The 24,176-nt window shown below is 41.4% G+C and overlaps 1 protein-coding gene across 1 annotated transcript; it reads left to right on the forward strand.

Annotated features, from left to right (window-relative positions):
* Positions 1 to 4,660: 4,660 nt before the first annotated feature.
* emx3 (empty spiracles homeobox 3) lies at positions 4,661 to 22,973 on the forward strand. The gene is made up of 3 exons (XM_034114125.1): positions 4,661 to 5,083; positions 18,817 to 19,001; positions 22,560 to 22,973. Exons 1-3 carry the CDS (start codon positions 4,714 to 4,716, stop codon positions 22,731 to 22,733), a joined length of 729 nt encoding a protein of 242 aa, XP_033970016.1. The 5' UTR covers positions 4,661 to 4,713; the 3' UTR covers positions 22,734 to 22,973.
* Positions 22,974 to 24,176: the final 1,203 nt, after the last annotated feature.

Below are 24,176 nucleotides of genomic sequence, written 5' to 3' on the forward strand. Positions count from 1 at the left end.
TAGAGTGGTGCAGGAATGAGTCCTACAATCTGGAGTGGTGCAGGAATGAGTCCTAAAATCTGGAGTGGTGCAGGAATGAGTCCTAAAATCTAGAGTGGTGCAGGAATGAGTCCTAAAATCTGGAGTGGTGCAGGAATGAGTCCTAAAATCTAGAGTGGTGCAGGAATGAGTCCTAAAATCTAGAGTGGTGCAGGAATGAGTCTTAGGTGAATTGGCCTTTTACGACTTCCTACCTATTCCCTTCTCAAAGTCAATGGTTCTTTGAACATGTTTTTGGTTGTTATATTCACGGTTTGTTATACGAGAACAAACGCGTCAGTAAAAACCCCACAGGTGAATTTTAGAAGTGCTAACAAGTGTCTAAAGACGCCGAACAATTGCCGCCCTACTAGAAAGATGATGGAGATGTTTAATCATTTTGCAACTCCTTGTTCTCGTGTGTCCATTAGTCATTTGTGATAGAAGTAATCATACGATCATCTTGTTCAAATAAGACGATACAACTTATATTCCAGGTACATGTTCAGGCAGTTGGCCAGCGATATAATAAATGAACGTCAACAAGCGCTCTGGTCCCAGCATCACTTTTTAGTGTCCACGTTTCCATTGCTCTTGCAGCGCTTTTATTTGCAGCATTTAGTCTCTGCATAACTTTCAGTAAACGTGTTGTCAAGTTGACGGAGAGGTTTTTTCATCTGCTTGTGTTTTGGTACATTTGCATCCTTTCTGAAGCTGCAGCCAATTTCTCCTAATGGAAATATCTTGAGCTGTTGTAGCACGATGCACCTGTCGGCCACCGTAGTATTTTCTGAATGCGAATATTTCAAAGTGGGTTCATAAGTTTGAGAAATGCTAAAACTTGAAGTTATTTCTGCTTTGTTTCTGTCGTGTCAGAACCCTCAAAACAATGCAGCCTCCTCGCCTCAATACAATCCACATCTCTTTCTAAGAAACAAAAACAAATCATACGAGTTGATCTTCTGCACTACAGTATCATCGCTGTGGCCGTCACGCTCCACTTTCCCCTCTTTCACATTTTTAAGTGCCCTTTTCACATAAAGGGAAGTTGTTGGGGGAAAAAAAGGTAAAATTTGCAGCTATTTCCTGTTAATATCTTTCCCTTGTTGGGCGCTAATGAGAGGAGTCGCCCCTTCACTTTCAAGAGGGCTTAGCCGCAGTTAGCTGGCTCGGGGCAATAATCACATTTTAACTCAGCCTCACACCCCTCACCAAAACTCACACCACTTAATTCCCTCTTTCAGGCCGGCGGATAAAACGCCAGAGGCTAAATTAATAGATGCTAATGGCCGCCTTCAATCAAAGCTGAGCGGGGTCCAACTCTGCCAGCAAGGCCTATTAATTAACATGAGGGGGGGGCAGGATGGGGCTCATCGGTTCACACGGGCCTCCGCAGGGCAGTCCATTGTGGGGGGAGGCGGGGGGGCTTTGTGCTGAGTCCCGGGGCCACAATTAGAGGCCCCTCAATGAGCTGCCATTTGTCCTACAGGTCCAAAAGCTGCACAGGAAGGCCGAGCGTGACGTCAGAGTGACTTCATTCTAACGATGAAAAGTAAATATGAGCTTGTGTCATGCAGCAGGTGGGAATTCACTTCAGGGCCGACAGAGTGGTGCAGGAATGAGTCCTAAAACCCAGTAGGCATTTTAGCACTTCCTGTTCCCTAGTCTCGAAGGTTGTAATCCTGATATAAGGTCTGCTGTTTACACAAGCTGGAAATATTTGTATTCTACGACATCAAATATGTCAATAAATACCCAACTGGTGAATTTTAAAATGGCGGTTGCTAACGAGTGCCTAAATGAGACGACTAAACGTTATCACGCCCAACATTAGCCTCCTTTAGCTTAGCGGTGGTGACGTGAAGTCATGTGACCGTGCTGTAGTTCCTTTATAGCCCAACATTAGCCGCCTTTAGCTTAGCGGTGGTGACGTGAAGTCATGTGACCGTGCTGTAGTTCCTTTATAGCCCAACATTAGCCACCTTTAGCTTAGCGGTGGTGACGTGAAGTCATGTGACCGTGCTGTAGTTCCTTTATAGCCCAACATTAGCCTCCTTTAGCTTAGCGGTGGTGACGTGAAGTCATGTGACCGTGCTGTAGTTCCTTTATAGCCCAACATTAGCCTCCTTAGCTTAGCGGTGGTGACGTGAAGTCATGTGACCGTGCTGTAGTTCCTTTATAGCCCAACATTAGCCTCCTTTAGCTTAGCGGTGGTGACGTGAAGTCATGTGACCGTGCTCTAGTTCCTTTATAGCCCAACATTAGCCTCCTTTAGCTTAGCGGTGGTGACGTGAAGTCATGTGACCGTGCTCTAGTTCCTTTATAGCCCAACATTAGCCACCTTTAGCTTAGCGGTGGTGACGTGAAGTCATGTGACCATGCTGTAGTTCCTTTATAGCCCAACATTAGCCACCTTTAGCTTAGCGGTGGTGACGTGAAGTCATGTGACCGTGCTGTAGTTCCTTTATAGCCCAACATTAGCCACCTTTAGCTTAGCGGTGGTGACGTGAAGTCATGTGACCGTGCTGTAGTTCCTTTATAGCCCAACATTAGCCACCTTTAGCTTAGCGGTGGTGACGTGAAGTCATGTGACCGTGCTGTAGTTCCTTTAGAGCCCAACATTAGCCACCTTTAGCTTAGCGGTGGTGACGTGAAGTCATGTGACCGTGCTGTAGTTCCTTTATAGCCCAACATTAGCCACCTTTAGCTTAGCGGTGGTGACGTGAAGTCATGTGACCGTGCTGTAGTTCCTTTATAGCCCAACATTAGCCACCTTTAGCTTAGCGGTGGTGACGTGAAGTCATGTGACCGTGCTGTAGTTCCTTTATAGCCCAACATTAGCCACCTTTAGCTTAGCGGTGGTGACGTGAAGTCATGTGACCGTGCTGTAGTTCCTTTATAGCCCAACATTAGCCACCTTTAGCTTAGCGGTGGTGACGTGAAGTCATGTGACCGTGCTGTAGTTCCTTTATAGCCCAACATTAGCCACCTTTAGCTTAGCGGTGGTGACGTGAAGTCATGTGACCGTGCTGTAGTTCCTTTATAGCCCAACATTAGCCTCCTTTAGCTTAGCGGTGGTGACGTGAAGTCATGTGACCGTGCTGTAGTTCCTTTATAGCCCAACATTAGCCTCCTTTAGCTTAGCGGTGGTGACGTGAAGTCATGTGACCGTGCTGTAGTTCCTTTATAGCCCAACATTAGCCACCTTTAGCTTAGCGGTGGTGACGTGAAGTCATGTGACCGTGCTGTAGTTCCTTTATAGCCCAACATTAGCCACCTTTAGCTTAGCGGTGGTGACGTGAAGTCATGTGACCGTGCTGTAGTTCCTTTATAGCCCAACATTAGCCACCTTTAGCTTAGCGGTGGTGACGTGAAGTCATGTGACCGTGCTGTAGTTCCTTTATAGCCCAACGTTATTATCAATAATAAAGTAAACTGAAGTGTTTTTGACCGACAGGTGTTTTGATTTGTTTACTGCCTTTAGGAAACAAGAGCTGAGACTCACACCCTGAGAGAAGAACAGATAACAGAGGGAGGTTTCCTCTGACCTTTGACCCTGGGGTCAATTGTCTTGTTCTGTGTCAATTGACCTGTCGCTCAGGGGAGACACATGCTCACACACTCACACACTCACACACACAGACACTGAGCTAAAGGCATCTTTTCCTGTTCATACTACAAAATGATTTTTAGTAGTATTCAAGCTTTATCATCGTTTAAACACACTTCAAAATGAGAAGTAAATAAAACAAAGAAAATTATAAATAGATGAATTAATGAAGACATAGTATTTGTTTTTTAAAATAATTAAATAAAAATATTATATTGTTATATTTAAAAAAAAAACACAGTACATTAAATATTAAACACTAATAATACATTTTCAATAAATATATAATAATAATACTAAATTAAACAGGACACATAATACATAATACGAAAACTAAAATATTAAACATAATTTAAAAATAAGAATTCAAAAACAATAAAGTACAAATAATAATAATAATAATAATAATATAAACTAATAATAATAATTTAAAAAAATGATAGGTATATATTCAAATATAAGGATATTCTTATTCAGACAACCTTCATTAATATCATCCTTTTCTATCATTTTCTTCATCTTCATCCTCATCATTACTGTCACTCATCATCACTCCCTCCTCCTCCTCCTCCACAAAATGGCTGTTGGAGAGGTCTCCTCTGCGCATGCCCGGCGCACCTCCGGCAGGGAGGGCAGGGCAGGTATCTCCCCCTCCCGGAGCCGAGAGACAGACACACACTCCGGCTTCACTCTGCAGCATGTGAGGAGGAGACACCGACACATCAGAGCCCCGCTGCCCGCCGCCCTGCACCTCAAACCCGGCTGCAGCTCCCAGGATCCCCGGATACACCAACCGGAGACTTCTGGAGGAAGTTTTGGGGGGTTTTATCACCACAGAAACACACAGAGAGAGAGAGAGAGAGAGAGAGAGAGAGAGAGAGAGAGAGAGAGAGAGAGAGAGAGAGAGAGAGAGAGAGAGAGAGAGAGAGAGAGAGAGAGAGAGAGAGAGAGAGAGAGAGAGAGACGCCGCCCGGACACACAGGTGTGGGGAAACTTGAGGATTTGTTTTGGTTAGTTTTTACGCACAGGAGGAGATATGGAGAACCTGGGAATCTGAGAATTGTTCACATCTTCATCTTTTAAAAATGTTCCACCACGGAAACACCAAGAAGTGCTTCACCATAGAGTCCCTGGTGGGGAAGGAGGTGAGCGGAGGAGGAGGAGGAGGAGATGAACCGATCCGACCCACCGCGCTCCGCTTCCCGGACTCTCTGCACCCCGGGGTGTTCGGCTCCTGTTTCCCGGGGAGGACTTCTTCTTCCTCCCTGTACGGATCCTCCGGGCCGGACATGGGGCTTCTTCACCCGGACTCACACACGCAGAGTCCCGGGGGAGGACTGCCTCTTCACCCGCTGCAGATCCCTCCGCAGAGCTTCTTCGGCACCGGGCAGCACCGGGAGCTGGGCTTCTACCCCTGGGTGCTCCGGAGCCGGTACCTGGGCCACCGCTTCCAAGGTGAGCCCTCTTCCTTATCTTTAAGGGCTTGAATTATTTTAAAAATGTGCATTTATGTATGTGCATGCATTCAGGGGTTTATTGTGGTGTTTTAGGAGTTTGATTTGCAATAGTCGTTTTTATTATTTCCGCATCCAAGGTGAGCCCTCTGCATTTCCTTGATATCACCTTATATACTTGCTTTATATTTTTGTTTTTGTTATTATTAATTTGTAAATTCAACATGTATATTTCCAATTTTTTGGTTTATTTCTAGTCTTTTTAATTTGTATTATACAATGCCATGTCTTTAATGCTGCTGTAACACAAACATTTCCCACATTGGGATCACTAAGTGCTTCTTATCTTATCTTTTAGGGCTTTAATTATCTTAAAATGGTTTATTTATGTTCATGCATTCAGGGGTGATTTGTGGTGATTTGCTTTTATTATTTTCAGTTCTTGTTCTTCTTCATCTTCTTCACCTATGATGTTTTCATTATGATGGTTAAATGTGTTTCCATTTGGTGTTTTGTTTAATGAAATGAAGCAGCTTAATGTCAGTCACGTGGTTCCTGATATCTTTTAATACCGTTTCTTTAATCTGCGTATTTCTGTGAGTTTGTGTTGCAATAATAATAATAATAATAATAATAATAGTAATAATAATAGTAATAATAATAGTAATAGTTATCAGATAATAAACTTAAATGCAATTAGTGTTTTTATATTATAATTATACTATACTATATTATATATATATAACTAGTATGATTAAATAACTAACTAGTTAGCTTATATTATTTGCAGTTTTTGATACAATCAGTATGTGTGTGTGTGTGTGTGTGTGTGTGTGTGTGTGTGTGTGTGTGTGTGTGTGTGTGTGTGTGTGTGTGTGTGTGTGTGTGTGTGTGTGTGTGTGTGTGTGTGTGTGTGTGTGTGTGTGTGTGTGTTGAAATAGTTATTATCAAACACGATAGATATATATTTATTATCCTCATTAAACGTGTAATGATCTTATTAGTTCTCTAAATCATTGTGTTTGAATGTTAATGTGATTTATGCTATTCTTGTATTGATTATCAGGAAACACCAAACATACATAATCTATTGTTTGTCCATGTTCATTTTTATTGTTGTTATAATTTTCCTTAATTTTCTGCATTATTATATTTTTATATATTTTTATTTTTATTTTCGTTTCCTTTTGTGATTAACTTACAGAGAAAATGATCTGATAATTATAAATAGACCTATCGTTATAATCTAAATGAGTTAGGGGAAAGTATTGCAGATGTTATAATAATAATAATAATTGGTGTTTTATTGATCTGTTATGAGTCCATGTGCCATCAGCACCAAGTGTTTCTCTGGGTCCATGTGCCATCAGCACCAAGTGTTTCTCTGGGTCCATGTGCCATCAGCACCAAGTGTTTCTCTGGGTCCATGTGCCATCAGCACCAAGTGTTTCTCTGGGTCCATGTGCCATCAGCACCAAGTGTTTCTCTGGGTCCATGTGCCATCAGCACCAAGTGTTTCTCTGGGTCCATGTGCCATCAGCACCAAGTGTTTCTCTGGGTCCATGTGCCATCAGCACCAAGTGTTTCTCTGGGTCCATGTGCCATCAGCACCAAGTGTTTCTCTGGGTCCATGTGCCATCAGCACCAAGTGTTTCTCTGGGTCCATGTGCCATCAGCACCAAGTGTTTCTCTGGGTCCATGTGCCATCAGCACCAAGTGTTTCTCTGGAACATATCAGTTCAGTGTTTTCATTATATTCAGAGTTTGATTTGCTTTTCCTCACAAAATATAACCAATACTAATTTTAAAACATTATTTATTACCTGTTTTCTTCGTGTTTCGCCCCCACGTGCACTCCTCCACACTGTGAGTCATTTTAAAACTATAAATCATCTTATATAAGGATTTCAATAATAATAATAATTATTAGTAGTAGTAGTAGTATTTCCCTCAGGACACTCGCAGCTCTGACTCTTAAAATATTAAAAACATCTCATTAAAAAGCAGCAGAGTGTTCCGTAATGAAGCTAAAAGGTAACTTACATGTTAGACATGGTGAGCATTATTAATGACTTAAAGACACTATTTATAATTGGGCGGGTGAATCAAGACCAAATGTGTAAACTGTAACAACACTGATTCCATTACAACGTGGTTTCCAATACAACAAAACAGTCTCCGGCATTTCCTAAAATACACAATGAGACGTTATTAATGGTGAGTTCAGAAATATTGAAAATGAATACACAACAAAACGATCAAATGTTCTGAGCGACCCACATACAAAGAGGCTACAGCATGCGGTTCATCTGAGAAAGTAAACACCACACTTTCAAGATTATGATTCAAATCACTTTCCATGTCACTTGTTAGACGCTTTTATCCAAAGCGACTCAATACTGAGGGCAACCCCCACAGGAGCACTTTAGGGTGAAGCGTCTCAGGGACACAACGACATGCTGACTGCAGTGGGGTTTGAACCTGTGACCCCCTGATCCGAACACCAACGCACAACCCACTGCACCACACGCCTCCAAATCACAATTTTCCAACTTAATTGTAGACATCGTAAGCATTATTAATGACCTAAAGACACTATTTATAATTGGGCAGGTGAATCAAGAGCAAATGTGTAAACTGTAACCGTACAACGACTTTATTTGGAATAGTGAATCAATACCATAACGCAATAGGATGAGTTAGCCAGTTTAAGGTGTGTTATTATTGCAAGTGGATCTCTTGGATAAATGCCGTCACTGGAGGACACTAAAAGTCATTATAGCTTTTGCCTCACATGGTCACTTATCCTTTATAAATTCACCCTCTATCCCATATTAAAAGCTGATTTCATATAATTTAATGAAAGTCTCTTTCGAAACTCACCATTCAAGGAGAGGGAACTTCAGAGGAGAGGACGAAGTTTCTGATGATTCAAAGATCTTGTTTTGCTCTATTTAATCTAAATGAAATGGATTCTTTCTTGCTTTGAAAGGAGATAGTTAATTTATAACCTAAGGGATGGTTTTTGCGTTTAAAAGGTTTTATAGATAGGAATCGCGCTCAATCGTCGGGTCGTATTTCGATACAATGTTGGTTCATTTGCTTAAACAGCGGTAATAACTGTGTTTAAAACAAACATTACAGACTGTAAGAAAACAAAACACAACTTGATTTTGGTGTTTTCCACAAAATGATAATCGATATTTATCTCGTTTTTAACACCACAGTGGATTTGAACTTTAAGGCCTTTTTATTGTAATTAAAATCCGGCTTTAATATGATCAAATACGCGATATTTTATACAAAGTGAATGTGTTTTAACAGCGTGTTTAACCATATCCTGTGTTTAAAACAAACATAGAAGTATATTTGACTATAAAACAACTTATTTAGATTTTACCGCAAAATGATCACCAATTTTTGACTTGTTTTTAAACTCGTCTTTAGCTCAAAAACACTTGAATAATCTACAAACAATGATATGTTCTTCTTATTTTTATCGAAGTTGTGTTTTAAATCCGAATTTAAAGAGAAACGGTGAGTCATGTTTAATTAAATAAATAATAAACCGGAAGATCTCACGGGAAAAGTTCATTGCGGAAATCAAAATGTCAGGGGGGATGCAAATCCTGGCAGGTGGAAAAGCAGCGTTGCCAAATAATGCATCCATCTATTAAGTTCCTTAAAATAGACCGTAGGATTAAAATATTCTACCAGCTGATATGTTGTCCTGTTTTGAGAGGACAGGGTGAGTTTAATTCATGAGACACTCTTCTTGACTGAAATAACAGAAGGATGCAAATCCTGGCAGCTAAAAAACCAGCGTTGTCAAATAATGCGTCTATAATAAATAATAACCTATTCAGTTCAAAAATGTCATTTTTCGTGTAATTCTCAGCCGTGTTGATTCATTATATTTATTTATATATGTTTTGATAACCTAAATGATAGTCTAATAAATGATGTGTTACTATAATGTGATGAAAGGTGGAGCAGCGGGGTTGTGGTATCAAACCAGCTGCAATAACACAATAGAAAACAACGTAATTAAAATAAAATAAATTATTTAGTGAGATTACGTTTCTTATTTCTGCAGATTAGAAATAATATCATTCCGTAAAAGTAATACATTAAAATAACTCAGTTTCTCAACATGTGGGTCGCGATCCTGCAGAGAGGACGGTCAAACATGGATCATTTAAAACATTAATGTTTAAAAAAATATATAAAAAATAAGGATTTACAAACAATAAAATGTACAGAAAAAGCTCAATTCATACTAACATTGAATAAGAATATCAAACATAACGAAAAGTAATTTAAAACAAATTAAGTAAACTAGTAAACAAGTAAGAAAGATATTAACAGATATAACAAATGGTAAATAAAATAAAATTGAAAACACATCCTTACATTGTATAGAACATAAGGAAATAATGCACAAAATATATATATTCATTTAAACAATTCAAAGTCATTAAAAAAAATTAATAATTAATCAAAAAATATTAATTAAATTATGTTATGTTTGTTTGAATATGCAGAAAGTAAAATAAGGAGGATATGGTAAACATAAAACAAGCTAATATAGAATAACACAGGTACATGAATAAAAGTTACAGTGCAGTTTAAGATGTGAATAGTTCAATTAAAAGCAGCGGCAAAAAGAAAAGTCTTCAGCCTGGATTTAAAAGTAGTCAGAGTTGCAGCGGACCTGCAGGTTTCTGGGAGTTTGTTCCAGATATTTGGAGCATAAGAACTGAACCTCTCCATGTTCAGTTCTGACTAAAGCAGACCAGAAGACCTGAGAGATCTGGATGGTTCATCATTTAGCAGTATAGATCAGACATGTGTTTTGGGCCTAAACCATTCAATGCTTAATAAACCAGCAGCAGTATTTTGAAATCAGTTCTTTGACACACAGGAGGCCAGTGTAAAGACCTCAGAACTGGACTGATCCACTTTCTTAGTGTCAGTGAGGAACCAGTGTAAAGACCTCAGAACAGGATGTGATCCACTTTCTTAGTGTTAGTGAGGACAGCAGCGCTATGAAGTACCAAAAGTAAAAGTATGCAGGAGGGCTCTTTCAAAGTATTTATAAAGGATATTATATTATCCTGTTTTTATCACAAAATACAAACACGTTAATCTTCTAGTTTGTCAACGTTGAGCAGATTTTAGAATTAGGAGGGATGAACCCCTCTTTAATGGTCTCACATGCAGAGCACACAGTGACATGTGTTCTCTGCTTTTAACCCATCCTAGTACCAGGAGTCTAGTACCAGGAGTCTAGTACCAGGAGTCTAGTACCAGGAGTCTAGCACCAGGAGTCTAGTACCAGGAGTCTAGCACCAGGAGTCTAGCTCCAGGAGTCTAGCACCAGGAGTCTAGTACTAGGAGTCTAGCACCAGGAGTCTAGTACCAGGAGTCTAGCACCAGGAGTCTAGCACCAGGAGTCTAGTACCAGGAGTCTAGTACCAGGAGTCTAGTACTAGGAGTCTAGCACCAGGAGTCTAGCACCAGGAGTCTAGTACCAGGAGTCTAGTACTAGGAGTCTAGCACCAGGAGTCTAGCACCAGGAGTCTAGTACCAGGAGTCTAGTACCAGGAGTCTAGCACCAGGAGTCTAGTACCAGGAGTCTAGTACCAGGAGTCTAGCACTAGGAGTCTAGTACCAGGAGTCTAGTACCAGGAGTCTAGCACCAGGAGTCTAGTACTAGGAGTCTAGCACCAGGAGTCTAGTACCAGGAGTCTAGCACCAGGAGTCTAGTACCAGGAGTCTAGTACCAGGAGTCTAGTACCAGGAGTCTAGTACTAGGAGTCTAGCACCAGGAGTCTAGCACCAGGAGTCTAGTACCAGGAGTCTAGCACCAGGAGTCTAGTACCAGGAGTCTAGCACCAGGAGTCTAGTACCAGGAGTCTAGTACCAGGAGTCTAGCACCAGGAGTCTAGTACTAGGAGTCTAGCACCAGGAGTCTAGTACCAGGAGTCTAGCACCAGGAGTCTAGTACCAGGAGTCTAGTACCAGGAGTCTAGTACCAGGAGTCTAGTACTAGGAGTCTAGTACCAGGAGTCTAGTACCAGGAGTCTAGTACTAGGAGTCTAGTACCAGGAGTCTAGCACCAGGAGTCTAGTACTAGGAGTCTAGTACCAGGAGTCTAGCACCAGGAGTCTAGTACCAGGAGTCTAGTACCAGGAGTCTAGCACCAGGAGTCTAGCACCAGGAGTCTAGTACCAGGAGTCTAGCACCAGGAGTCTAGTACCAGGAGTCTAGCACCAGGAGTCTAGTACTAGGAGTCTAGTACCAGGAGTCTAGCACCAGGAGTATAGTACCAGGAGTCTAGCACCAGGAGTCTAGTACCAGGAGTCTAGCACCAGGAGTCTAGTACTAGGAGTCTAGTACCAGGAGTCTAGCACCAGGAGTCTAGTACCAGGAGTCTAGTGCCAGGAGTCTAGCACCAGGAGTCTAGTACTAGGAGTCTAGTACCAGGAGTCTAGCACCAGGAGTCTAGTACCAGGAGTCTAGCACCAGGAGTCTAGTACCAGGAGTCTAGTACTAGGAGTCTAGTACTAGGAGTCTAGCACCAGGAGTCTAGTACTAGGAGTCTAGTACCAGGAGTCTAGCACCAGGAGTCTAGTACCAGGAGTCTAGTGCCAGGAGTCTAGCACCAGGAGTCTAGTACTAGGAGTCTAGTACCAGGAGTCTAGCACCAGGAGTCTAGTACCAGGAGTCTAGTGCCAGGAGTCTAGCACCAGGAGTCTAGTACTAGGAGTCTAGTACCAGGAGTCTAGCACCAGGAGTCTAGTACCAGGAGTCTAGCACCAGGAGTCTAGCACCAGGAGTCTAGTACCAGGAGTCTAGTACCAGGAGTCTAGTACCAGGAGTCTAGTACTAGGAGTCTAGTACCAGGAGTCTAGCACCAGGAGTCTAGAGCCAGGAGTCTAGTACCAGGAGTCTAGTACCAGGAGTCTAGTACTAGGAGCAGTGGGCAGCTATTGTACAGCGCCCGGGGAGCAATGGGAGTGCCTGGGGGGAAGGGGGTTATCCGGTGCCTTGCTCAAGGGCACCACGGCAGGGCAGGAGGTGAACTGGGACCTCTCCAAGTAGCAGTCCACACTCCATATTTTAGGTCTGGTCGGGGAATTGAACCGGCGACCCTACGGCTCACAGTCCAAGCCCCTACAGACTGAGCCACTGCCGGACTTTGTAAAATACATGATTGATAAATACTGCATTATATCAAGAAGAAGGAGAGGATGCAACCTTCTTTATTTGTCATTAAACCCATCCTGTAGTGCACTGGGCAGCTATTGTGAGAGGGGGGGGTTCGGTGCCTTGCTCAAGGGCACCTCAACACTGACCAGGAGGTGAACCTTCCAGCTACCAGTCCACACTGGTCCCATACAGACTGAGCCGCACTGCCGCCCTATATCATGTGTTTTTATATTTAAAAGATATCTATATGAGTGTTGGATACATGTAAGGGAGTGAAGAGGACAATACTGTAGTTGAGTATACGAACATACAAAGGGAAATACTCAAGTAAATGATGTATATTATGTAAAAATAATATTGTATGTGAGTCTGGTTTATGTGCACTTTGCCAAATGCCCACTCCTATTTCATTTATTCTGAAGCACAGCTATATTAGAATATCAGCGTGCATTTGCAAAACTATTAGGTTATGGAAATGAGAATGAAATAAAGCCTATTTTGAAGCCAATCAAAAGCAAAGTCCCGATTATATATAATGACTTAATGACTTTTTACCTGTGAGTCTAAATGACTTTACTGAAACCATCAGACTCCATTCAACCATCGCTATTCAATTAAGAAGAAATGACTTCATCAGAAGTTTGAAAGACACACAACACATTCAGATATATGTAACACGATATAGTTATATGTAATTATGCACAAGTCATTATCCAGACTTCTTCTCAACGAGGGGAATTCAATTGTGGACATTTGCTCAGTATAACCGGCATTTATTTAACAGTAAACAGAGAAATGTATCACCCTTTCCCCCCAAATAGACCCTTAGAGAATCCTAGTGTCCTTGGGGTCATCAGGTAGTTTGTTTGTATAAAGCGTGTTGTTTTATAAGCTTAGATGAGAGGGATGATTGGAGTCTGCAGGATGGTCCTCCTCAGCTCTGTTGAATTGGATCTGAAACAAGTAGTCCCTTTTTTATTTGATCACAAAATACTAACTGGAGGAAGGGAAACAGTCCGGCTCCAATCTTCTCCACACTTTCTCAGTATTTTTGAATCTTTTTGGGATATGAATATTGAATAGCTCCATTAAAATGAATTAAACCCTGAATCAGGAGCTTTAAAGTGACTGAACTGTCACTCCCTGCAGCTTCAGGATTTATAAAGTGTGTCCGTTTTCAATAAATAACTAAATTGTTATCAGTTTACATAGTGGCTCAATTCAAACAAGCTTTTATTGACACAGATAATGTGACAACCCACACACTGATTGGTTCATCTTGCTGTCAATCAAGAGTCGTGTTTCCAACTGCCGATTTGTATTTACTTGGTGCGTCTTCGTGTCCTTCTGTTAAAGTAAAGTCTTCATTTGAATTTAATGCATTAAAACACACACACACACACATACACACACACACACACACATACACACACACACACACACACACATACACACACACACACACACACATACACACACACACACACACACACACACACACACACACACATACATACACACACACACACACACACACACACACACACACACACACATACATACACACACACACACACACACACACACACACACACACCTGCAGGTCTGGACTTGTTGTCAGTACCAGGGGATCGTGATGTGCCATCTGCCTCCTCTTCCTCTCTAAAATATTCCATTACAATGTGTTTTGTGGATGTCTCTCACACTCACACACACACACACACACACACACACACACACACACACACACACACACACACACACACACACACACACACACACACACACACACACACACACAGTAATGAGCTCATGAGCTGTATACACTTAGATTTGGATCTTTTTAGATTTTTGTATCTAAAATTGTAAAATCTCTATCTGACTGGTTGAACTTCTTTAAAGCTCACATAAAACAGTTCAAACATGTGTTAAAAGAAAGTCAAAGGTTTCCAATGATACTAAACTTATTTGCAAGTTTTCATGCAATGTATAAAATGTTGCTTTTTTGAAACATGTTCTCCCCACACAAAGCTCAGGCATTATTCACACATTTTTTGCACCATTTTCTGTCCAATTTTCTAAGTCTCCTAAGATACCAAATCAATCAGATTGATGTTTAATGTAATTTAAACATGTTGTTTTTAAATAATGTTTCAGGGTTAGGTAAGCAGAAAGGGAAACATCAATATAGATATTGAGATGGTCTTGTGTGTTTTAACCCTTGTGTTGTGTTCAAAAGCTGTCACCGTTCATGGTGTTCACGGGTACATTTTGACCCATGATTGATCTCAGTCCAAGAAAAAAAAAAAAGACTATCATCCAATATTGTTTTAACTACATTATAACTAACTTATTATGCATTCATAACCGTACCATCCTGTTGTCATTTAATGTTATGGCCCCAAAACACATTACACCACATATTGCACACGTGCATGTGTGTGTTCAGGTTCAAGTGTTAGTGTCCATATTCTTTGAGAAAGGTCGAGTCCCCGTGGGGGGAGGGGGCCAGAGGGAGGGGAGACCAGGTGCATGTTGTGAACAATTATTGTTACAGTGGATGAAGGGGGGGGGGTGTCTAAAGTCAAAGATGAATTTTGATTGGGCCAAATTTGACCTCGAGTCACCCCCAACAATTCTGCCGGGTCTCCCCAGACCCCAACACCAAATTATACACTTATCTTTTTAGAGACCTTCAGACTTGGCTAAAATGGACAAAATCAGTTTTGTAGTGTTTATATATCTGTTGTGGAGGATATCATGAAGCCTTGTTCTGATACAACAAACTAGAGCGTAGTTATTATATCATTTGAACTTGAAACGGGTCACGGGAGACCCCAACACAACATCAGGGTTAAGTATATGAACACACAAGTGCACTAAATATCAAGAAACCCCAAAACATGATCTCTGCAGCTGCTTTTGCTTCCAAGGAGAAATAGAAAATGTTTCTATCGTGTTGTTGTTGTTGTTGTCGTTGTTGTTATGAAGGAGTCTCTACTGTCATTACTGCTGCATGGTGTCATTACCGGCTGTTAAACCTTCAAACTACAGGTCATTACAGACCGCTCTAAAAGCACCTTAAATCTCAGGCGTTTCCTTCTCTCTCCCCAACAGCTCCGTTTGAATCAGAATCAAGATCATTGCTCTACATTTTCACATCAAACAATGAATAACCTTTATGTGAAATGGTGCATTCATGAACTCAGTAAGATAAATAAAAAGGGAAAAATAAGAGCTAAAACTTGTTATAATTCAATATTTTAATAAAATAATAAATACAATTACAAAAAATATATATATATACAAAAATGTAAAGAAAATATGGCAAGTGACAGTAAAACACTTTAAGAAGTTGTAGTGTTTTGCAGATATGTACGGAATTGTCAGAGTTATGTGCAAAGCAGAGTACAGTGGCAGTGGCTCAGTCTGTAGGGGCGTGGACTGTGAGCCGTAGGGTCGCCGGTTCAATTCCCCGAACAGACCTAAATATGGAGTGTGGACTGCTACTTGGAGAGGTCCCAGTCCACCTCCTGGGCCCTGCCGTGGTGCCCTTGAGCAAGGCACCGGACAACCCCCTTTCCCCCAGCACTCCCATTGCTCCCCGGGCGCTGTACAATAGCTGCCCACTACTCCTAGTGCTAGACTCCTGGTACTAGACTCCTGGTACTAGACTCCTGGTACTAGACTCCTGGTGCTAGACTCCTGGTGCTAGACTCCTGGCGCTAGACTCCTGGTACTAGACTCCTGGTGCTAGACTCCTGGCGCTAGACTCCTGGTACTAGACTCCTGGTGCTAGACTCCTAGTACTAGACTCCTGGTACTAGACTCCTGGTGCTAGACTCCTGGTGCTAGACTCCTAGTACTAGACTCCTGGTGCTAGACTCCTGGTACTAGACTCCTGGTACTAGACTCCTAGTGCTAGACTCCTGGTACTAGACTCCTGGTGCTAGACTCCTAGTGCTAGACTCCTGGTACTAGACTCCTGGTACTAGACTCCTGGTGCTAGACTCCTGGCACTAGACTCCTGGTGCTAGACTCCTGGTACTAGACTCCTGGTACTAGACTCCTGGTACTAGACTCCTAGTGCTAGACTCCTGGTACTAGACTCCTGGTGCTAGACTCCTAGTGCTAGACTCCTGGTACTAGACTCCTGGTGCTAGACTCCTGGTACTAGACTCCTGGTGCTAGACTCCTAGTGCTAGACTCCTGGTACTAGACTCCTGGTGCTAGACTCCTGGTGCTAGACTCCTAGTGCTAGACTCCTGGTACTAGACTCCTGGTGCTAGACTCCTGGTGCTAGACTCCTGGTGCTAGACTCCTAGTGCTAGACTCCTGGTACTAGACTCCTAGTGCTAGACTCCTGGTGCTAGACTCCTGGTGCTAGACTCCTGGTACTAGACTCCTGGTGCTAGACTCCTGGTACTAGACTCCTGGTGCTAGGATGGGTTAAAGCAGAGAACACATGTCACTGTGTGCTGTGTGCTCTGCATGTGAGACCATTACAGAGGGGGTTCATCCCTCCGATTCTATTCTAATAAATTATAAATGGAGAAATAAAGAAAATACAAATAAAAAACTGAGCAAAAGAAACAGCATGTGTTGAGAGACCTGTAGGAAAAAAAGACCCTACAAAAGATACGTAACATTGATAATAGTAGAGTAAATCAAATGGTTAACATAAGATGGAGAATAAATCGACTAAATAATAAATACTTTCTGGGTGCAGCAGGTCATGAATGCTAGTGTTAGCTACTTAAGTCATTTTTTTATATTTACTACAGACGTTTATTTCTCCTTGCGCAGTTTGCCTCTTTTAGTCTAACGCGTAATCTTTTCCACCAACATTTAGTTTATTCCTTTTTTGTTGTATTGCATTAGCTCTTGCAAAACGCTCAGTATCTCGATGCCAATGTTGACATGAAGGCATCGTCTCGTGTTGTTTGGCCTTCAACAGAAATCAACCGTCACATTTGCAAGCCGAGGCTCCCGTCTGCGACTTTGCATATGAATAAAATCCTCCGATGCTAACGTTGGCTAAAAGGCGTGAGCGCGAATCGTTCTTCTTCTCTTGTCGCACGCCATCATTGTTTTCGGCTAACCGACTCTTTTGCGTGCGACGTGACGGCGGCGCCTGCGACTCTTTTCACTCGTGCACACATTTGTTTTTATGTAAAATATTATTGTGAAGGTTTAAGAGAATTAAAAGCAGAGGTTGCATGTGGGTTTGGGTTGAAAGAGAAACTCAACGTTCGTTTTTTACCGACAGATCTACGGCACGGCAACGCGTCCGATAAACAAATTAGCTTCTCGCTCCTGCGATAAAAAAATCAAGTCCCTCAAAGACTTCAGGAAAATGAGACGAACCCACAAAACGTTCTTTTATAAAGACCTGCGGATAATATTTCACTCGGGAAATGTTGCTCTGTGGTATGCAAAGGTGACGAATGAATGCACGCTCTTTGTGTTAGCACAGGTGGAAAACAGCAATACTTTTATTTTACTGTATTTTCGAACAGTCAAATTAAACATAGTAGAGTAATGAATGTATTTCTGTTTTATTTAATAACCAAGAAACGTTTGAATTTTGCCTTATTTTGATCATTTGTTTTCTAACCTAAAGCTAATACAAAATGTCCACCACATGTCAGCACGTCCTTCTTTTGTTTAAAACCAAAGTATATTCAGGTTATAAAGAAACACATTCACGAAACCAGATAATGAGTGAATGACCTACAAAAGTGACAAAAACATATGAATTTATGATAATAATGAACGTTTTATTGGATAATTTACAACGTGATTTCACTCTAATGTATTTTATACAAAAAATGCAGGAAAATATAATAATTAATAATACAAATTGTAACTAACAGAAGAACGAAAAATATGATAAATAATCGTCTTAAAAATCACCAAAGGCTTTGAGCTTCACGACAGAAACTGAAAAAAACTAATGATAAATATTTCTAAAAACATATTTAGATATTTCTGAGTAGAAAACAGGACTGGGCTTTTTTTTTAAATGTTTGCAATTACGTCATCGTGTTTGTGGTAAAATGCTGAGTCAGGCTTTAGTCTGCGGTGTAACTGCAGATCAAAACACACACACACATACACACACACACACACACACACACACACACACACACACACACACACATACACACACACACACACACACACACACACACACACACACACACACACACACACACACACACACACACACACACACACACACACACACACACACACAAAATAAGGAAAAATATGTAACTTAATAAAAACCATGCAGTTATAGAAATCTATAAAGTTAAGTTTTGTGTTTTAAAGAATAGAAGAATATGGCAAATTATAAGCATCGTCATTTATTCATGTATATATTATTCACTTTTTGTTGTTTCTTTATGTATTTATTTGCTTTAAGTCATTTTATTATTCTTTAATGCGAGGTTTTGAATGCTGTTTCTTCCACTGCTTGATATCTCAGAGTGTTAACCCCCGTGTTGTGTTCAGGGGACGACGGCAGTCCGGAGAACATGCTTCTGCACGGCCCGTTCTCCAGGAAACCCAAACGCATCCGGACGGCGTTCTCTCCGTCTCAGCTGCTGCGTCTGGAGCGAGCCTTCGAGAAAAATCACTACGTGGTCGGAGTCGAGAGGAAACAGCTGGCGAGCACACTCTGCCTCACAGAGACTCAGGTGGGTGTCATGGGAAACTGAGGGGGGGGGGGGGGGCATTATGGGCAACTGAGGAGGGCATTATGGGTAACTGAAGATTCAAGATTCAAGGCTTTTATTGTCATTTGTACAAAGCTGCAGTGTAGATATGTCAATGAACATCTGAGGTCACAGGCTCCTCCAACAGAGCAACATAATATAATAAAACATACAACATAGCTAACTGAGGAGAGGGAGGAGGGCATCATGGGTAACTGAGGAGAGGGAGGAGGGCATCATGGGTAACTGACGAGAGGGAGGAGGGCATCATGGGTAACTGAGGAGAGGGAGGAGGGCATCATGGGTAACTGAGGAGAGGGAGGAGGGCATCATGGGTAACTGAGGAGAGGGAGGAGGGCATCATGGGTAACTGAGGAGAGGGAGGAGGGCATCATGGGTAACTGAGGAGAGGGAGGAGGGCATCATGGGTAACTGAGGAGAGGGAGGAGGGCATCATGGGTAACTGAGGAGAGGGAGGAGGGCATCATGGGTAACTGACGAGAGGGAGGAGGGCATCATGGGTAACTGAGGAGAGGGAGGAGGGCATCATGGGTAACTGAGGAGAGGGAGGAGGGCATCATGGGTAACTGAGGAGAGGGAGGAGGGCATCATGGGTAACTGAGGAGAGGGTAGGAGGGCATCATGGGTAACTGAGGAGAGGGAGGAGGGCATCATGGGTAACTGAGGAGAGGGAGGAGGGCATCATGGGTAACTGAGGAGAGGGAGGAGGGCATCATGGGTAACTGAGGAGAGGGAGGAGGGCATCATGGGTAACTGAGGAGAGGGAGGAGGGCATCATGGGTAACTGAGGAGAGGGAGGAGGGCATCATGGGTAACTGAGGAGAGGGAGGAGGGCATCATGGGTAACTGAGGAGAGGGAGGAGGGCATCATGGGTAAAGTCTCAGTATATCTTCATGAGTTCATGGAATAAACTCCTGACTGTATTTGTACTCTCTGAGACACACACACTATACCTTTACTATCAATAGTTCTAATAGTTATCTTGAGTTCATGGGAGTGCAGTTCCTCTGCCGCTGCCTTGCTCAACAGCTGTCAGTCAGACTCATAGTTTTCCACGGTGACGACACAGGCGCCTGGCGGGGCTCCAGCTGACAGGAAGTTGGTTAGTCAGCGCTGATTGGGGTGTTTTTGCTGCGTTGCTTCGGAGACGCCAGTGAATCACCTGGGATCTTTATGATCTCCCTGCAGAGACATCATCCATCAATCAGGAGGGATTAGTCACTGCGTCAGCAAACCTCTGCAATCACTGACGAGCTACTTCAGCCAACAACTGTTTCAAAACTTTTATAAACAGACGTCAACTTTATTTTCACGGCAGAGTGGAAGAAAGAGTATTTAGCTTAATCCGCCGCAGAGAGGAATGAGTGCTCATAGAAGATCTATCAATAATCCTTAATGTTTGAATAACTATTTATGTAATGTTATTAATCCATTTAATGACTATAATGTTAATACTCATGTATTAATGCTTTACACAGTGTAGAACTAATTAACAAAGATTTTCATTTCATGATTTTCACCTTTTTTTTAATCTACAAATTAATCTTTAGTTTTTTTAATGATCCACCACTGGACTCCCTTTCTGTTTGTTTAGATGACGTCATATTTAACATTCAAAACACTTTTTACCCCCCGTCAAGCAATTTACAAAGCCACTACAGTAACACAACAATGTACACATTTAAAAAAGAAAATCATAATTATTGATTTAAACCATGTCAAATGCAAATACCACAAGCTTTACACATTATGAGAATCAAAACCAAAGCTTCCAAAGTAACAAGCAGTCTGACTTCAATTTGATTTCTTTCTCGGTGAGGACTAGGCTGCAGAAACACACATGAACACACATAAACACACACATATACACAATTAAACACACACAGTCATACGGGTTGATTTCAGTCTTTTAATTAACTGCAGATGGTGCGTTCAGGTGTCTTTTTTGCATTAAATGGCTTATTGATCAACAGTTAGAACTTATTTAATCAAAATGTTGCAGCTGATTTGTTGTTATTTACCTGTCCTTTATGAACTATGACTAAATGTGTGTATGATACGAATATCACCAGCTCTACACAGTATGATCATTAAAACCAAAGTTTTTAAAGTAACAAGAAGTCTGACTTCAATGTGTATTTGTTCTCAGAGCCAAACATTGAAACCCCCTAAATCTTTCCTTCTGAGTTTAAACTGTCGTTATTGAATCATAACGTCAGATATTAAGGATTCACCTGAGGGCCGAGCTGTGGTTCAGAAGCGCTGAGTGAGACCTCAGGTTGCACCATGTGTCAGACAGGACGTGTTTTAACAGACAGGACATGTTTTACCAGCTATCAGATATCACATGGAGCTTTATTGCTGTCAGTGGCTGATAGCAGAGCTAAAAGGTGACACACTACACGCTGCGTCCATGGCATGTTTTATTTCAGACTAATGGAACGGAAACATTTAAATCCACTTTCAGGAGTTTATTTTAATAACTTTGTCTATTTGTTGATCTCTCCTAAATTCACTCAAAGTTAGAAAAACATAATGCCTCATTTATAAACTTTTACCTGTATTAACACACACATGTAATGATGATTTTACCTACAGTATATAAACACGCACCTGTAGCAATGATTTTACCTGTAGGGATGATTTTACCTGTAGGGATGATTTTACCTGCATTACCTTACACACACCTGTAATCATCATTTCACTTGTTTAAACACACACCTGTAGTGAGGATTTTACCCACATTAACACACCTGTAGTTACCTGTATAAACACACACCTGTAGTGATGATTTTACCCACATTAACACACCTGTAGTTAACTATTTACCTGTATTAACACACACCAGTAGTGGTTTATTTACCTATATTAACACACATATGTAGTGGTATATTTACCTGTATAAACACACACCTGTAGTGAATATATTACCTGTATAAACACACACCTGTAGTGATGTATTAACACACACCTGTAGTGGTTTATTTACCTATATTAACACACATATGTAGTGATATATTTACCTGTATTTACACACACCCGTAGTGAATATATTACCTGTATAAACACACACCTGTAGTGATGTATTAACACACACCTGTAGTGATGTATTAACACACACCTGTAGTGATGTATTAACACACACCTGTAGTGACATATTTAACTGTATTAACACAGTAATAATTGTACCTGTATTAACACACCTGTAGTGATGTTTTAACACACACCTTAAGTGATGATTTGACCTGTATTAACACATCTGTAGTTAACTATCTACCTGTATTAACACACCTGTAGTTAACTATCTACCTGTATTAACACACCTGTAGTTAACTATCTACCTGTATTAACACACCTGTAGTTAACTATCTACCTGTATTAACACATCTGTAGTTAACTATCTACCTGTATTAACACACCTGTAGTTAACTCTCTACCTGTATTAACACACCTGTAGTTAACTATCTACCTGTATTAACACACCTGTCTCTCTCTCTCTCTCTCTCTCTCTCTCTCAGGTGAAGGTCTGGTTTCAGAACCGCAGGACGAAGCACAAGCGTCAGAAGTTGGAGGAAGAGTCTCCTGAAGCGCTGCAGAAGAGGAAGGGCAGTCAACACATCAATCGCTGGAGGGCGGCCACACACCAGCCGGGGGGCGGGGGGGAGGACGTGGACGTGCTCAGCGAGGACTAGACTGCAGACACACACACATGAACACACACATACACACACATACACACATAAACACACACACACACACACAGTCATACTGGTTAGTGTCAGATATCCAAAAGTGTGTTCAGGCGACTTTTTCAAGTTTCAAAAGCTTTTAGATCCACAGCTAGAACGAATGCAATCAAATTGTTGCAGTTAATTTTTAGTTAGTCCATTAGGTGCATAAAACATGCAGTCATTTGGCCAAAAATGTACTCCTTTAAGCCTTAACTGTTGCAGGAATGTTGGTAGAATATAACTACAACTACTGCAATGAGAAATACATTGAACTACTAACATTTGTATAAATAAAAAACAACACTTGTGGTCTAAATAATGCACCAAAATACAAAGTGTGTCACGCTGTTGATAGAGAAAGAGCGCTAAATCTCCTGACTATTTCAAATTAAATGTTGGAATTAAAGGGACAACATACTTTTGTAAAAGGCGGACCCTGAACACACCACATGCCAACCTTAGTGTGCCAGTAAGGCAAAGCAGGGAGGATGAAGATTCATATTTGATCTTGCCTCGTGAAAAAGTCTGCAGAAGGATTATCCAGGACTCAAAACGTACCTTACACAATTGGAAAGTTACCAAATCTATCTTTGTATAACAGAGGATATGACGTCCGTGTTTCAACACGCTGCTGATTCTGCACATCTGCCAACAACATGCAGGGAAACAATGATGAGTTTTTTAATCTGTATCAAATATTAATTTACAGTTTGATTATGGCTCAGCTAAAAGATGCATACTGTGTCTAAATGTCTCACTAAGACAATGTAAAACAGACAAACTGTTAAACTCTTAATTACAGTAATATTCTGACATTAAATGTACATTTTTGGATACTCTTATCAGATGAATAACACACCCACAACACACATCTACACAGAACATGCATACACATCTCACCTTCCCGAGGACTGATGGATGTCCCTGAAGGCATCACGCTCATGCAAACAGCAGGAGGTCAAAACTCTGCCACAAAGGATGGCTAAAAAAACACAAACACTGAACCTCCCTTTTGGAGATGGACTGAAGAGGATATTCAACGCTTCCGAGAGGCGAAAAATAAAAATAAATGGGAAACCAAACGCAGCTGTTGACTGTCGGTGGATTTTTTTTGGTGCCAAACGAAAAGCCAGAGTTTTCTGGAAAAAAAGAAAGGATTAAAGTGAGAGAGGAAGCTGGTTTCTGAGCGTCTGTCCGCAACAGACGGCCGCCGGCTCGCAGGATGTCTGCTCAGCTGAACAACACGTCTGAAAAGAGGAAAATATGGTTCCTCCGACAGGGAAGAAGGAACTGAAAAAGTTTTCTGTAACATTTATCTGCAACGATTTGAAATAATAATCCACCTTGAACACTGTCATGTGCCAACAAAGCATCTCGGTGTGATGTTCTTCACTTTCTCTTCTT

The sequence above is a fragment of the Trematomus bernacchii genome, unplaced genomic scaffold (genome assembly GCF_902827165.1).
Source record: "Trematomus bernacchii unplaced genomic scaffold, fTreBer1.1, whole genome shotgun sequence".
Lineage (NCBI taxonomy): Eukaryota > Metazoa > Chordata > Actinopteri > Perciformes > Nototheniidae > Trematomus > Trematomus bernacchii.

Coding starts and splice junctions, on each gene's coding strand:
- emx3 (XM_034114125.1), top strand. CDS start 4,714: ATGTTCCACCACGGAAACACCAAGAAGTGCTTCACCATAGAGTCCCTG. Junction 5,084..18,816: donor CCTGGGCCACCGCTTCCAAG/GTGAGCCCTCTT, acceptor TGTTGTGTTCAG/GGGACGACGGCAGTCCGGAG. Junction 19,002..22,559: donor TCTGCCTCACAGAGACTCAG/GTGGGTGTCATG, acceptor TCTCTCTCTCAG/GTGAAGGTCTGGTTTCAGAA.